Source organism: Salvelinus sp. IW2-2015, unplaced genomic scaffold (assembly GCF_002910315.2).
Source record: "Salvelinus sp. IW2-2015 unplaced genomic scaffold, ASM291031v2 Un_scaffold2494, whole genome shotgun sequence".
Classification (NCBI taxonomy): Eukaryota; Metazoa; Chordata; class Actinopteri; order Salmoniformes; family Salmonidae; genus Salvelinus; species Salvelinus sp. IW2-2015.
Window position 1 is genome coordinate 35919 of NW_019943811.1, and position 13863 is coordinate 49781.

General features: G+C 42.4%; 1 protein-coding gene across 2 annotated transcripts; it reads right to left on the reverse strand.

Moving 5' to 3' along the window:
• Positions 1-2900: 2900 nt before the first annotated feature.
• LOC112074096 (interferon-induced protein 44-like) lies at positions 2901-12845 on the reverse strand. Of its 2 annotated transcripts, none has more exons than XM_024141318.2 (8): positions 12569-12845; positions 5423-5933; positions 5290-5341; positions 4912-5107; positions 4477-4629; positions 4132-4303; positions 3929-4029; positions 2901-3842 (listed from the first exon to the last, which is right to left on the reverse strand). In XM_024141318.2, exons 2-8 carry the CDS (start codon positions 5898-5900, stop codon positions 3660-3662), a joined length of 1335 nt encoding a protein of 444 aa, XP_023997086.1. In that variant the 5' UTR covers positions 5901-5933; positions 12569-12845; the 3' UTR covers positions 2901-3659. The 2 variants fall into 2 exon arrangements, with proteins under 2 accessions (XP_023997086.1, XP_023997087.2); XM_024141319.2 differs by lacking the exon at positions 12569-12845 and adding an exon at positions 6364-7165.
• Between the last annotated feature and the right edge of the window lie 1018 nt (positions 12846-13863).

Genomic DNA, 13863 nt, shown 5'->3' on the forward strand with positions numbered 1-13863 from the left:
GTTTTTGCAAGATTGAAACCTGCCTCGTCCACATATATTAGCTCATGATGCACTGCATCTGCTTCTAGCTCCATATAATGTAGCACTTCCAGTACCAATGATAGGATAGTATAGCTTACCTGAACATATTCATATCTCAGTTGTTTTACACGGTCTGAGTTTCTTTCGAGGGGGACTCTGTACAGCTGCTTCATCCTAATTCTATTGCATTTCAGTAGACGAGACAGTGGAATATGGTGTTATCTCCCATTATGTGGTCCTGCAGTTCTCTGAGCCTGATGCAGTTATTTGCAATGACCATATTTACAATGTGGGTCTCCTGCTCTGGTGTGAACAGTCAAACTCTTCCACCAGATACTGGTTTTCTTGCAGTTGTGTAAAAACATTTGAATGGTTTTAGTGATAGATCCTTCTCATTATGAAAGTACAGTACATATTACTGTACCAGTAAGACTACAGCACTTACAGTTACTTACCGGTTCTCATTTCAAAATATCCGGATGATACCTGCAACAGTATAGCGGCTCAGATTTGGTTGAACCCATTGCCCAGCCTCCCTCATGCTCATCCCATGGTTGACAACATGGTCAACCACAGTCGCTCTGATTTCATCAGTTATTGTGTTCCTGACTCCTCTTCCCTGTCCTCTCCTTCTCCCCGTCCTACTTCACCTCTTCCTCCTCCTCCTCCTCGTCTACTTCTCACCCCTCTTACCCTCTGTTCAATATTAGCCTCCATTGTTGTCCAAACCAAATGTTTACCTGTGGCCTATTTATACTGCTCAAGCTCTGATTTGTAAGTGAACTCATTATCTAAAAGTGTTTTCACCTGTGTCCATGTAGAAAGACAATTGGCGAAATAGTGTAGTAATGTAGAGACCAATGTTTACAGTTTTGCTAGAAGTGTGTTATTAAATTGCAAACTGAGTGTAAAGCAGTGAGTTGTGTTTACAGTTTTGCAAAAAGCGTGTTATAAAATTACAAACTGAGTGTAAAGCAGAGAAGGTGCATTCAGTTTGGCACACTTGGTAAATGCATTTTCTACAAGTCTTAATGGTTTCAGAGATAGTGCTTCAAGAATCACTGTTAGTCTTTAAGCAATCAGAAGAAAAAATATATATTCAGGGGGTGCTTCAGCAGCCTACTTCCCACGGCTATTGGTGTAGCTGGACACTTTAGAAGCATCCACCACAAAGACGACACAGTGGACCTTGTCTTTAAGGGACGGCTTCTTCACATAGCCCACAGGCTGTTCAAGACTGAACATTACCTTGATTATTCAAACCAACCAGCTGAAAGAGTTGGAATATTCTGTACTTATTAGAGACATTTATATCAGGGGTGAGCAACTCCTGTCCTGTGAGGCTGCCTGCATGAGTATGTTCCAACCCAGCACTATCTCCCCTGAATCATATTAGTGGTCTAAATTGCAGACTGTGATTAGTTGGAACTCAGGTGTGTTAGAACTAAACCTGGAACAAAAGCTGGCCCACACTGTGTTAGAGCAGACCTGGAACACAACTGTGTGTTAGAGCAGACCTGGAACACGCTGTGTGTTAGAGAAGACCCTGGAACACGCTGTGTGTTAGAGCAGTACCTGGAACGCTGTGTGTTAGAGCAGACCTGGAACACGCTGTGTGTTAGAGCAGACCTGGAACACCCTGTGTGTTAGAGCAGACCTGGCCACGCTGTGTGTTAGAGCAGACCTGGACACACTGTGTGTTTTAGAGCAGACCTGGAACACACTGTGGCCCCTGTTGCCCGCTCCTCGTTTGTGGCCTGTTGGAGGTAATTTTTGCAGGCTCTGGCAGTGCTCCTCTGCTCACAAAGGCGGAGGTAGCGGTCCTGCTCTGCTGGTTGTTGCTCTCTACGGCCTCCTCCACGTCTCCTGATGTACTGGCCTTTCTCCTGGTAGCGCCTCCATGCTCTGGACACTACGCTGACAGACACAGTCAAACCTCTTGCCACAGCTCGCATTGATTGTACCATCCTGGATGAGCTGCACTACCTGAGCCACTTGTGTGGGTTGTAGACTCCGTCTCATGCTACCACTAGATAGTGAAAGCACCGCCAGCATTCAAAAGTGACCAAAACATCAGCCAGGAAAGCCTATGGAAATGAGAAGTGGTCTGTGGTCACCACCTGCAGAACCATCCTTTTAATTTTGGGGGTGTCTTGCTAATTGCCTATAATTTCCACCTTTTGTCTATTCCATTTGCACAACAGCATGTGAAATMTATTGTCAATCAGTGTTGCTTCCTAAGTGGACAGTTTGATTTCACAGAAGTGTGATTGACTTGGAGTTACATTGTGTTGTTTAAGTGTTCCCTTTATTTTTTTGAGCAGTGTATATTGAATTCCTATTTTCATATAGGAGATACAAGTTATGTTTTGGGAGGGTATTGTTTGCATTTCAGTGATGGTGCTCTTGTCTTCCAGCAAAGTAATTTGCAAGAAGCGGTGAGGCCCCGAAATAAAATATTCTCTGGCTGTTTTGGAGACTCAGAGTGCTTGTTGTGTTCCTTCTCTCGGGTGAGGACAGTGAATTACACCGCATTACGCAGTAAGACATCTGTCACCTGTCTGGAAGGGACATGGTGTCTAAATGAAGTTAAGCTCCTCAGTTGTAATGCAAAATGTTACCATTGTTGCTATAGGCCACTAAACACTGGAAAGACGTGGCAGCAGAAAGTAGTTGACAGTTTGTATTTGAAAGTAAGCAGAGTAGTCGAGGAACAGGTCAGGACCAATATAAAGGGGAACAGGGAAACACTGCTAAAAAAAACATGTTCAAACATGTTCATTCCATTGACTGTTACTGTTTCATATTTGATCAATGGTGATTTAAATGTACCATAGTGTCAACTAACACAATAAAAATGAGGACACAATACTATGATAATCAACAAAGGTAACTTTAATGGGCAGCTTTTCCAACAGCAGCACATACTATTAACAACTTATTTTCAGTTTCATGGTGATATACTGCCATCTAGTAGTTAAACTTCAAGCATTTGCAAGCCAAATGTGAAGGGAATCCAATATAAAAACAACATGATCTTGTACTAAGATTTACCTCTACTTGTTCTTCAGCTGGGGTATATTCTGAGGAACAGATTGCTACATGAGACTATCCAAGAACTGACTATGTAGGATCAACTAGTATAGAGTGATGGTGTCTTTAAATCAAATGTATTTATATAGCCCTTCTTACATCAGCTGATATCTCAAAGTGGTGTACAGAAACCCAGCCTAAAACCCCAAACAGCAAGCAATGCAGGTGTAGAAGCAGTTTGATGCAAAGCAACCACTGAACATATGAAGAAAACCCAGGCCTTTCACCTATCCCATGTAATCCAAACAATCACAATGATGTAAACAACAACAGAATTAGCAACGCTAGTGAACTATCTTTCAATCTAGGCCTAAATACAGATTATTTCTAGCAATTGAATAAAATATTCAAGATGTAGGCTCAATGAGGCATGTTATGTTATTCTTATCATTCTGTAGTTTTGTGTAATGGATAACTAGTCATCATAATTATGATTACGTGAACACCATAGAACAAGATATACAGAATGAGGCAGAGAGAGGGCTAAACAAGGTGGCATAGACAGGCAATACCACCACCATGCTGGGTGATCTCCTCCACTTGGTCTAGTCGTGCTTCTCTTGGTCGTTGACGTCATCAAAGTAGTTGTCTGCGAAGCGGAGCATCTGGATCAGGGCGCTGAGGAGCAGGATGTCACAGCTCATGTCCAGCTCCAGCTCTTCACTGTAGTTCTTCACTGGGACAATGCAGGACATGGGTAGCCCCAGACGGCCACTCACCTCCTGGGCCTATGGGAGTCGAGACACACCAAGCATTACCAAACGTTCATGTGACTGTTCATGGTCATCTAATGCAGGGGGAGTGCAGAGCTCACCTTGGTCTTTATGTACTGGCTGTTGTACACGTTCCTCAAGTTGTCGGCCACACAGGGACACGCCTCATCCACCTTGGTAAGAAGAACCAGCTGTGGGATGCCTGTGGAACAACAACCCTCCATTAGTGTCACTAACCAGGGATTGCGCTAGTAGAGTCTGTATAATCAAATCTTTAGCCCAGGTTTCTCTCGGACTGACTGACCTAGCAGGTTGACCCTCCTGCGAATGGCCACCAGTTTCTCCTCCAGTTTGGTGGACATGATGGAGACTTTGCAGGTGTCCATGACGTACACCACACAGTGAATCCTTTCATGCAGGTTCACTGACTGCCGGAATCCGTGGTCATCTGCTTGCAGAGGGACTGAGGGGTTGAACTGGGAAAGACGAGGGGTTTGGGTCACACTGAGGAGAATCAAAGTGTGTGTATGTATGTATGTATGTATGTATGTATGTATGTATGTATGTATGTATGTATGTATGTATGTATGTATGTATGTATGTATGTATGTATGTATGTATGTATGTATGTATGTGTGGTGCCCCTCACCCGGTATCTGTCTGGCACATGGCCTTTCAGAATGCTGCTGATGTCATCCACATCTAGCCCCGCCCCTGTGGCCTCCTCCATTCCCATCGTGTCACACAAAATTATTGCCAGCGGTTTGCCATCGCGTCCAGCCTTAACTGAGTAGGTGCGAAACTGTGAAATATAATTAATGCACCATCATTTTGTCCAGTGATGAAGTGGAAAAAAATAAATAACTTGGTAGGCAAACTCTAGCACCGGTTGCGACGGAAAAACTAATGCTGCCTATACATTCAAAAGGTGGGTAGACTGTTGAGCAAAAAAAAAGTAGGTAAACTATGTTTACCCTCCACTACACCATTGATTTTGTCCACATAAATATGATGACATTCATTCAAATTGTTGAAGCAGGGACAAAAAAAGAAGACCAGTTGTTTAACATGGTAGACCACATACCTGAGTGGTCAGACTGGTTCCAGAGCTGCCCGATATGGCCTGGCTGGTCACATGGCCTCGGAAGATGGAGTTGACAGAGTTGAAAAAGCTGGACTTTCCAGCGCCGACGGGGCCGATGAGTAGAACTCTAGCCTGACCCACAGAACTGATCATGGGCCTGTAGAGCTTAACAGACTCCATCAGCTCCATTCTCCTCCTGTGGAAAACAAGAACCTCAATTTAATATGCAAACGCTTTAATGTCCTGTACTCATCAATCTTATAACATTCAGTATATGTTGCCCATGTGAGAATCACATGATGCAATTGTAGTCAAAACATTAACATAGGCATTACTGCATCACAAAAATGTTTAATTATGGTCATTTCTGGAGCTTACTCAGCTTTCCAAAGAACTGTCCTCCATGGCTTTCCGATGATGTTACCACCTTCTGTTTTAAAAAAAAGATTATAATAACATGCACAATAAAAAATACACATTAAAGAGAGAAGAGAATTGATTCTACACTCACCTTCCACTTTATACACCTCACACTCAGTTAGGTTGAGGTTATTGCCATGCATTTCTGCAGCATTGAAGTTGTAGTGCTTTCCTGGAACACTGATCACTGTAGCTGTGTTAGCGTTCATAAACATCAAATCCTCCCCAAAGTAAGGGCCAGTTGTGTTGTGCATTTTGACCGCATATTGGGCATTTGTGACGGGATACCTGACAGGATTTCTACCAGTTAAACTGAACAAAAAGGCTTTGTCATCCTGTATGTACTGGCCTTGCTTGGCTACATCATGATCTTTACTTGTGTAGCCTCCAAAAACAAACCCTGTGGAGTTATATCCTACAGAGACTGTGGGACCTTGGTGGTCACATTTCTGGTGAAAGGCTGCTGCTGTGTAGCCATATATACTGGCCTTGAACAGCAGGCTGAGTTTGACGTTTCCCAGTAAGGAACACAGCTGTTTCTCCTGTTCCTGGGTCAGTTTGGGGTTCATGGTGGGGAACACGTTGGTCTCAGTAGAGGTAGTCTGAGGAAAAACACAAATGATTAGTGATGCACCGATATTTTCCTTGTCAAAAACCCGATACCGATAAGTTATTTAACATTTTAGCAGCCTTTTAAGCATTTTAGTACAGCTAAATACACACACGGACACAGCGGTCTAAGGCACTGCATCTCAGTGCAAGAGGTGTCACTAAGGTCCCTGGTTCGACTCCAAGCTGTATCACATCCGGCTGTGATTGGGAGTCCCATAGGGCGGAGCACAATTGGCCCAGCATCGTCTGGGTTTGGCCGGGGTAGGCCGTCATTGTAAATAAAAATTTGTTCTTAACTGACTTGCCTAGTTAAATAAAGGTTACACACACACACACACACTGACCAAAAAGTTATTGTTGGCATTTATGTACGTCCCCATTACCAGTAAAACATAATCAAAACCTATTTCTTTCACTTACTTGCTGTGCTGTTTCGTTGTTCAGTCGTTTTATTCTCAACCAGGATTTCATCATATATGTCAAGCAGTGAAGTTTCAGCTCTGTCTGTGCGTGGCCTCTCTTCCTCGGTGCGCACTGTCACTGTGTCCATTTCCATCTTGTCCATCAGTGTATGCAATATTTCACGTAAACCCTGTTTCTTGTCTGCATCGAAGTAGCGGTCCTTGTACATAGCATCGAACATGGTGGCGACACAGTAAAGAGAGAATGCCACCGAATCGCTTGTTCACAGCCTGTGTCGACAGTTTTGTTGAGCAGGCGTTTCAATGCCATGAGAGGGGATCACGTCTGCTGCAGGCGCAGTAGATGAGCTTATTTCTCGAGTCAGTTGTTCGAATGGAGCTAGCTAGTGTGTTCATGTTTCCAAGTTTCAAACATGTTCTCAAATGCCATTGAAAATTGCAGCAGCGGTATGACAACCAGCATATTCTTGAGCATGCAATATGACTTTCCTCAGTCCGAAATCCTTGAAGACCCACTGTGCTGTCAGACTCAGCATGCTCATGGAGCTGATATGCTGGTCCAAATGTCAGTCGTGAAGCTATTACTGTGTAATTCCGGTAAGGCAACATCTGAAAAATAGCGCACTTGGTAGTGTGGACCGGTGCTCGACCAGTCGGCGAAAGCAAACATTACCCATGACAGAGAACGGTTCATTGTCAAGAGCAATGAATTCCATTATCTTGGCGTTAATGGATTTTGCTTTTTGAGTTGTCTCGCTGAAATTTTCTTACTCTTTCAAATGACTGCTTCATTTGTTGACTGCTCGATCCACCCAGCAGACATTGTGGGCTAGGTTAGGAATGCTGTGCTGCACATGTAGCGCAGCGTAAAATTACGTCATTACGTCATGTACATACGTTATATAAGTATGCACGTCAGCTTTGACATCGGTGTTAAACTAGACATCGCTGGATATGGTCACCGATATATCGTGCTTCCCTACAAATGAGATCAAATTCTGACATAAGACCCTAATGCTTCATCTGGAGTTTTATCAAATTTACCCAGCTAACAACAAACGTTCCCACAACTTTAGAGAATGCGCCAAATGTTTTCATAGTAATGTTCCAGTGACGTGCAAGGACGGTTTTCAACAGACCATTCCCTTAATGTCAACCAGAACTAACCCAGAACGTCATTCCCATGTTAATGTTCTAGACATGTTTCATGGGAACTCTGTGTCCAGTTTTCTGAGGTTTAGTAGAACATTCAATCAACATCCCATAAACTTACATAGAACATGGTTGTCATGTTCTCAGAATAAAATATATCAATGTTCTAGAACAGGGGTATACAACTGGGGGCCGCAGCGGTACTGCAGGGAGTCCACTCAAGGACATTCAGAGACTTGTCACGAAGCTACTCCTGCGTTGTTTTGGCTGTGTGCTTAGGGTCATTGTCTTGTTAGAAGGTGAACCGTCGCCCCAATCTGAGGTTCTTAGCACTCTGGAGCAGGTTTTCATCAAGGATCTCTCTGTACATTGCTCCGTTCATCTTTGCCTTGATCCTGACTATTCTCCCAGTCCCTGCAGCTGACAAACATCCCCACAGCATGATGCTGCCACCACCATGCTTCAACATAGGCATGGTGCCAGGTTTACTCCAGACGTGATGCTTGGCATCCAGGCAGAAAATAGTTCAATCTTGGTTTCTTCAGACCAGAGAATATTGTTTCTCATGGTCTGAGGGTCTTTAGGTGCCTTTTGCCAAATTCCAAAAGGGCTATCATGTGCCTTTTACTGAGGAGTGTCTTCCGTCTGGCCACTCTACCATAAAGGCCTGATTGGTTGAGTTCCGCAGAGATGGTTGTCCTTCTGGAAGGTTCTRCCATCTCCACAGAGGAACTTTGTAGCTCTGTCAGAGTGACCATCGGGTTCTTGGTCACCTCCCTGACCAAGGCCCTTCTCCCTCGATTGCTGTTTGGGGAGGCGGCCAGCTCTAGGAAGAGTCTTGGTGGTTCCAAACTTCTTCCATTTAAGAATAATGATTTTGGTACCCTTCCTCAGATCTGTGCCTCGACACAATCCTGTCTCGGAGCTCTAGGGACAATTCCTTCGACCTCATAGCTTGGTTTTTCTCTGACATGCACTGACAACTGTGGGACCTTATTTAGACAGGTTTGTGCCTTTCCAAATCATGTCCAATCAACTGAATTTACATCAGGTGGACTCCAGTCAAGTTGTAGAAACATCAAGGATGATCAATGGAAACGGGATGCAACTGAGCTCAATTTCGAGTCTCATAGCAAAGGGTCTGAGTACATAAGGTATTTCTGTTTAAAAAAGTGTTTAATCTGTTTTCACTTTGTCATTATGGGGTATTGTGTGTAGATTATTTAATACATTTTAGAATAAGGCTGTAACGTAACAAAATGTGGAAAAAGTCAAGGTCTGAATATTTTCCAAAAGCACTGTATATATACTACATGACCTCCTCTCATTCCAACATCTCATTCCAAAATCATGGGCATTAACATGGAGTTGGTCCCCCCTTTGCTGCTATAACAGCCTCCACTCTTCTGGGAAGGCTTTCCAATAGATGTTGGAACATTGCTGCAGGGACTTGTTTCCATTCAGCCACAAGAGCATTAGTGAGGTTGGGCACTGATGTTGGGTGATTAGGTCTGGCTCGCAGTTGGCGTTACAATTCATCCCAAAGGTGTTCGATGGGGTAGAGGTCAGGGTTCTGTGCAGGCCAGTCAAGTTCTTCCACAACGATCTCAACAAATCATTTCTGTATGGACCTTGCTTTGTACACGGGGTATTGTCATGCTGAAACAGGAAAGGGCCTTGCCCAAACTGTTGCCACAAAGTTGGAAGCACAGAATCGTCCAGAATGTCATTGCGTTAAGTTTTCCCTTCACTGGTACTAAGGGGACTAGCCTGAACCATGAAAAACAGCCCCAGGCCATTTCTCCTCCTCCACCAAACTTTACAGTTGGCACTATGCATTCCACTCCAGAGAATGCGTTTCCATTGTTCCAGAGTCCAATGGCGACGAGCTGTACACCACTCCAGCCGACACTTGGCATTGCACATGGTGATCTTAAGCTTGTGTGCGGCTGCTTGGCCATGGAAACCCAATTCAAGGAACTTCCGACTAACAATTCTTGTGTTGACGTTGTTTCCCGGGGCAGTTTGGAACTCAGTAGTGAGTGTTGCAACTGAGGACAGAAGGTTTTTACGAGCTTTAGCGGTCCCGTTATGTGAGCTTGTGTGGCTCATCAGTATGGCCATTCTACTGCCAATGTTTGTCTATGGAGATTGCATGGCCGTGTGCTCGATTTTATACACCTGTCAGCAACGGGTGTGGCTGAAATAGCTGAATCCACTAATCCACATACTTTTGTACATATGGTGTATTTCCAACCCTTTTCCATAAAACGAATTATTAACATGCAAGAACTGATGCGCATCCAGAAATAACAGCAACAAAGCACTGGAAAACCACTTCAGGCACACTAGAGTGAATTAGATACATTCACTCAGAGGTGGTTTAAACTGCATTCTAATGTCAACTTTACTTATGAAAAATCGTATCAAGTCAAAGTTTTAAGCATGCTCAGTTCTTGGGTCTCGAGCGCTGTGCGAGTAAATTAGAAATAGAAGTTATGGAACTCCCTTGCGTGCTTCTGTTATGGGAAAAAGTCCACAATGAAACTGACATGATACATTTGCATCTGTTGGCCATCAAGTAGCCTATTAATTTATATGCCATAGTAGGCTACCATTTGATACAATACATATGTTGAAAGACATTTCACTGGAGTCCTTGCAAATCAATTTGTGCCACTTGTGTAGCCTTCCTAAAAAATGGCAAACATATTGAATAAATAGCCTATAACTTCTATTGTTTTAGCCTTGTGTTATTATGCAATGATTAACAGCCATGTTTAGTTCATTAAATTGGAAGTTATCAATTGTGATCATGGTCACAGCTCTATCGCAATTGCCCCTCAGCTGTTAGAATGCATTCGATTTAGGTAACATTCAATGAGATTTAGCTACAGGTAATAAAACAAACACTGGCTGTTGATGACAAGCATATATTCAGTTCATATCCATATTATGAAAATTTGATTCAGTGATATGGAATTACGACCCTATTCAGAACAAGAACTTCTTACTCGAAATCACATCGCTATATTCATGTTGAATAAATGAGTCTGTCAATTTGAACTAAGTAAGCTGCTAAATCGTTCAGCTTGCCGACATCTTGCCTTGGCTACTGTAGGCTATCTGATATTAGATGTAGGCCTATCGGGGCTATAGGCTACCTACAATCATAAATCCAGATTGTAGTCAGTAGCATAGGCCATATGCCTATTGAAATGGCAAGTAAATCTCGCAAATATACAATTTATAACTGTTTGTAGTCTTAACAGCTGGCACATACTAAAGGCACAATTGCCAGAAAATAGCCGAACATGTGATTTTTGAAGTTCGTCCAAGTGTTTCTTTGCAGAGATTTCGAGATCCTGTGTGTCACGCCCTGGCCTTAGTATTCTTTGTTTTCTTTATTATTTTAGTTAGGTCAGGGTGTGACATGGGGTATGATTGTGTTTTGGGTGTTTATTATGGTAAAGGGGGTGTTGGTTTTAGTGTATGGGTTTGTGTTGAGTGTATGTGTCTAGGATTGTCTATGGTTGAGTGTATGTGTTTAGGAAAGTCTATGGTTACCTGATTTGGTTCTCAATCAGAGACAGCTGGTTATTGTTGTCTCTGATTGGGAGCCATATTTAAGGTAGCCATAGGCTTTAGGTGTTTGTGGGTAATTGTCTATGTTTGAACGTTTGTAGCCTGTGTGTGTGTGCGCGCACAACATTTATAGCTTCACGGTCGTTTGTTTAGTTTATGTATAGTGTTCGTTTCATGTTTTCTCTCTTCTGAATAAAAGAAGATGTTCTTTTCACGCGCTGCGCCTTGGTCCTCACTCTCTTCAGTAGACGATCGTGACACTGTGTCTCACACTCTGTCGGATTTATCTATAGTTATGCACATGCACAAAAAGGGATTTATTTAAAATCATAGCAGTCAAACGAGTTAAATAGACGTCCATTGAGGGAAAAAGATCTAGCAAGTTTAATAAAAGGTAATTATATTTTTTATTGCAACATATTGAAATTCCTTTATTAGGAAAGGGGGGTACCAAGTCAGTTGTACAATTGAATGGCTTCAACTGAAATGTGTCTTCTGCATTTAACCCAACCCCTCTGAATCAGAGACGTGCGGGGGGCTGCCTTAATCAAATTCCACGTCGTTGGCGCCCGGGGAACAGTGCCTTACTCAGGGGCAGAACGACAGATTTTTTACCTTGTCAGCTCGGGGATTTGATCCAGCAACCTTTCGGTTACCGGTCCAACCTCTAACCACTAGGCTATTACATCACATTAGCTCCCAAATAATAATAATAATTTTGATGGGAAACTTAATTTGGCTTATTGTCGTTACAAATTTAGTCGTTATTCCGTCTTAATTAGATCAATAACTTTATGGGGAAATTATGTATTGGATAAATATGGCAACTCCTCCGTTGCTGTGAAAAAAATTGCTAGTTTTCAGACTTTCTGGGCAGGTTTTGATGGGTCTTTAGAATTTGACTTTGAACTGGACCTGGCAACCCTGGGATCGTTTAACCCTGGGTGGTGTTTAACCCCAAGCCACCCTAAACACCTGCGGGATTCTGTAAACTGGCTATTTTGAGTTTGTTGAAACATGCAGATGTCGAATTCATTATATTTTACATTGTTTCACCAAAGTAAACAGTCTGTGCTCATTTTGACTGTCTGATAAGAGCAATAGACTGATACTGTGAAGGAAAGGGCGTGGTGAAAGTGAAAGTTAAGCTCTTCACATAGCATCTGATCATGTGGTCAGGATAAAGAAACGAAACTGAATTTGGCACACGCAAAAAAGACAAAGTTGTACAACTGTGAAGTTGTTTTTGTTACAGAGAAAAATTCAAACATTTCAAATAGATGAATAACAAAATCACAACAAAATGGTGTTTGCATTGGCATGCTGCTAATTTTCTAAATAATTGTCAACCTAAAGACAGCAGGCTTGGCACAAATAAGGATTATCCACATGAACGGGTCAAAATATAAAGTTCTTAATATAAGAACTAACTAGCTAAAAACGTCTTAAAGGAATGCAACACTCACCTGAATATGCTCGTTCACGGTTCTTGAGTAACGTTACGCAAAAAGGTACTGCAGCAGAGAGGTAGAGACTAAAGGAGAAGTTTTACTCCACCCAAAAAAATCTGTCCACAAAAAATAAAAATAAACCCAGGTAGTGAGGATTTTTTGTATGGAGGTCAATGAATGAGTGTCGAATTTGTTCAACAAAAAAATGATTTGCTAATTTGCTAAGTGAGACTTATTTGATCTAATATACGTTTCGTGGTTAGATTGTTATGAATGCACTGATATAAGTGGAAGCACGTGGCATTTCGTCAACTTTGAAAAAACGACTATATCAGGTTTGTGCTTGTTGTCATAGAGATGGGTAGAGGACTAATCATGAATATAACACTTTTAAGCATGGACATTGCTATTGAGGGCTTCCACCAATTTTAAGTATTCAACTGGGTGGGGGTTCCTATGAGTTGGGAGCAATCAGCCAATGAAGAATAAGAACATGAACTACTTTAAAATGGAGAATCTCAATGGCGCTGTCCTTGCTAGCACAGACACTATAATTGCACAAATATAAAGATGATGACTCTATCAATATCTATGGACTGTTGTTCACACATATCTGCCCTCTCATTGACTAGAATGGTGCCAACTGATCCTGCCTCTTCCCCGCCTTCCTTTAATCTTTGAGGACATGTTTTTCGATCGTTAGAGCAGTCACTTGACTATCTTGTCAATATAATAGACAATCGTTGGCTTTACTGAACAACAAGTTGAAAAACTGAGAGGGTTGGGTCAAATCAAATAACATTTTATTGGAAGGACAGATTTCCACCGTCTAATGCCCATTGCTCGTGTTTCTTGGCCCAAGCAAGTCTTTTGTTCTTATTGGTGTACTTTAGTAGTGGTTTCTTTGCAGCAATGAAGGCCTGACTCACATAGTCTCCTCTGAACAGTTGATGTTGATGTGTCTGTTACTTGAACTCTGTGAATCATTCATTTGGGCTGCAATTTCTGAGGCTGGTAACTCTAATGAACTTATCCTCTGCAGCAGTGGTAACTCTGGGTCTTCCTTTCCTGTGGCGGTCCTCATGAGAGCCAGTTTCATCATAGCGCTTGTTGGTTTTTGCGACTGCACTTGAAGAAACTTTCAAAGTTCTTGAAATTTTCCGCATTGACTGACCTTTATGTCTTAAAGTAATGATGGACTATCGTTTCTCTTTGCTTATTTGAGCTGTTCTTGCCATAATATGGACTTGGTATTTTACCAAATAGGGCTATCTTCTGTATACCAACCCTACTACATGATTCCATATGTG

Excerpts from the sequence above, each read along its gene's own strand:
- LOC112074096 (XM_024141319.2), bottom strand. The coding sequence starts at position 6,417 with ATGATGAAATCCTGGTTGAGAATAAAACGACTGAACAACGAAACAGCA. Across the intron at positions 5,342-5,422 it reads TGAGGTGTATAAAGTGGAAG|AAGGTGGTAACATCATCGGA; the intron begins GTGAGTGTAGAA and ends TTTTTAAAACAG. Across the intron at positions 3,843-3,928 it reads GCCAGTACATAAAGACCAAG|GCCCAGGAGGTGAGTGGCCG; the intron begins GTGAGCTCTGCA and ends CGACTCCCATAG.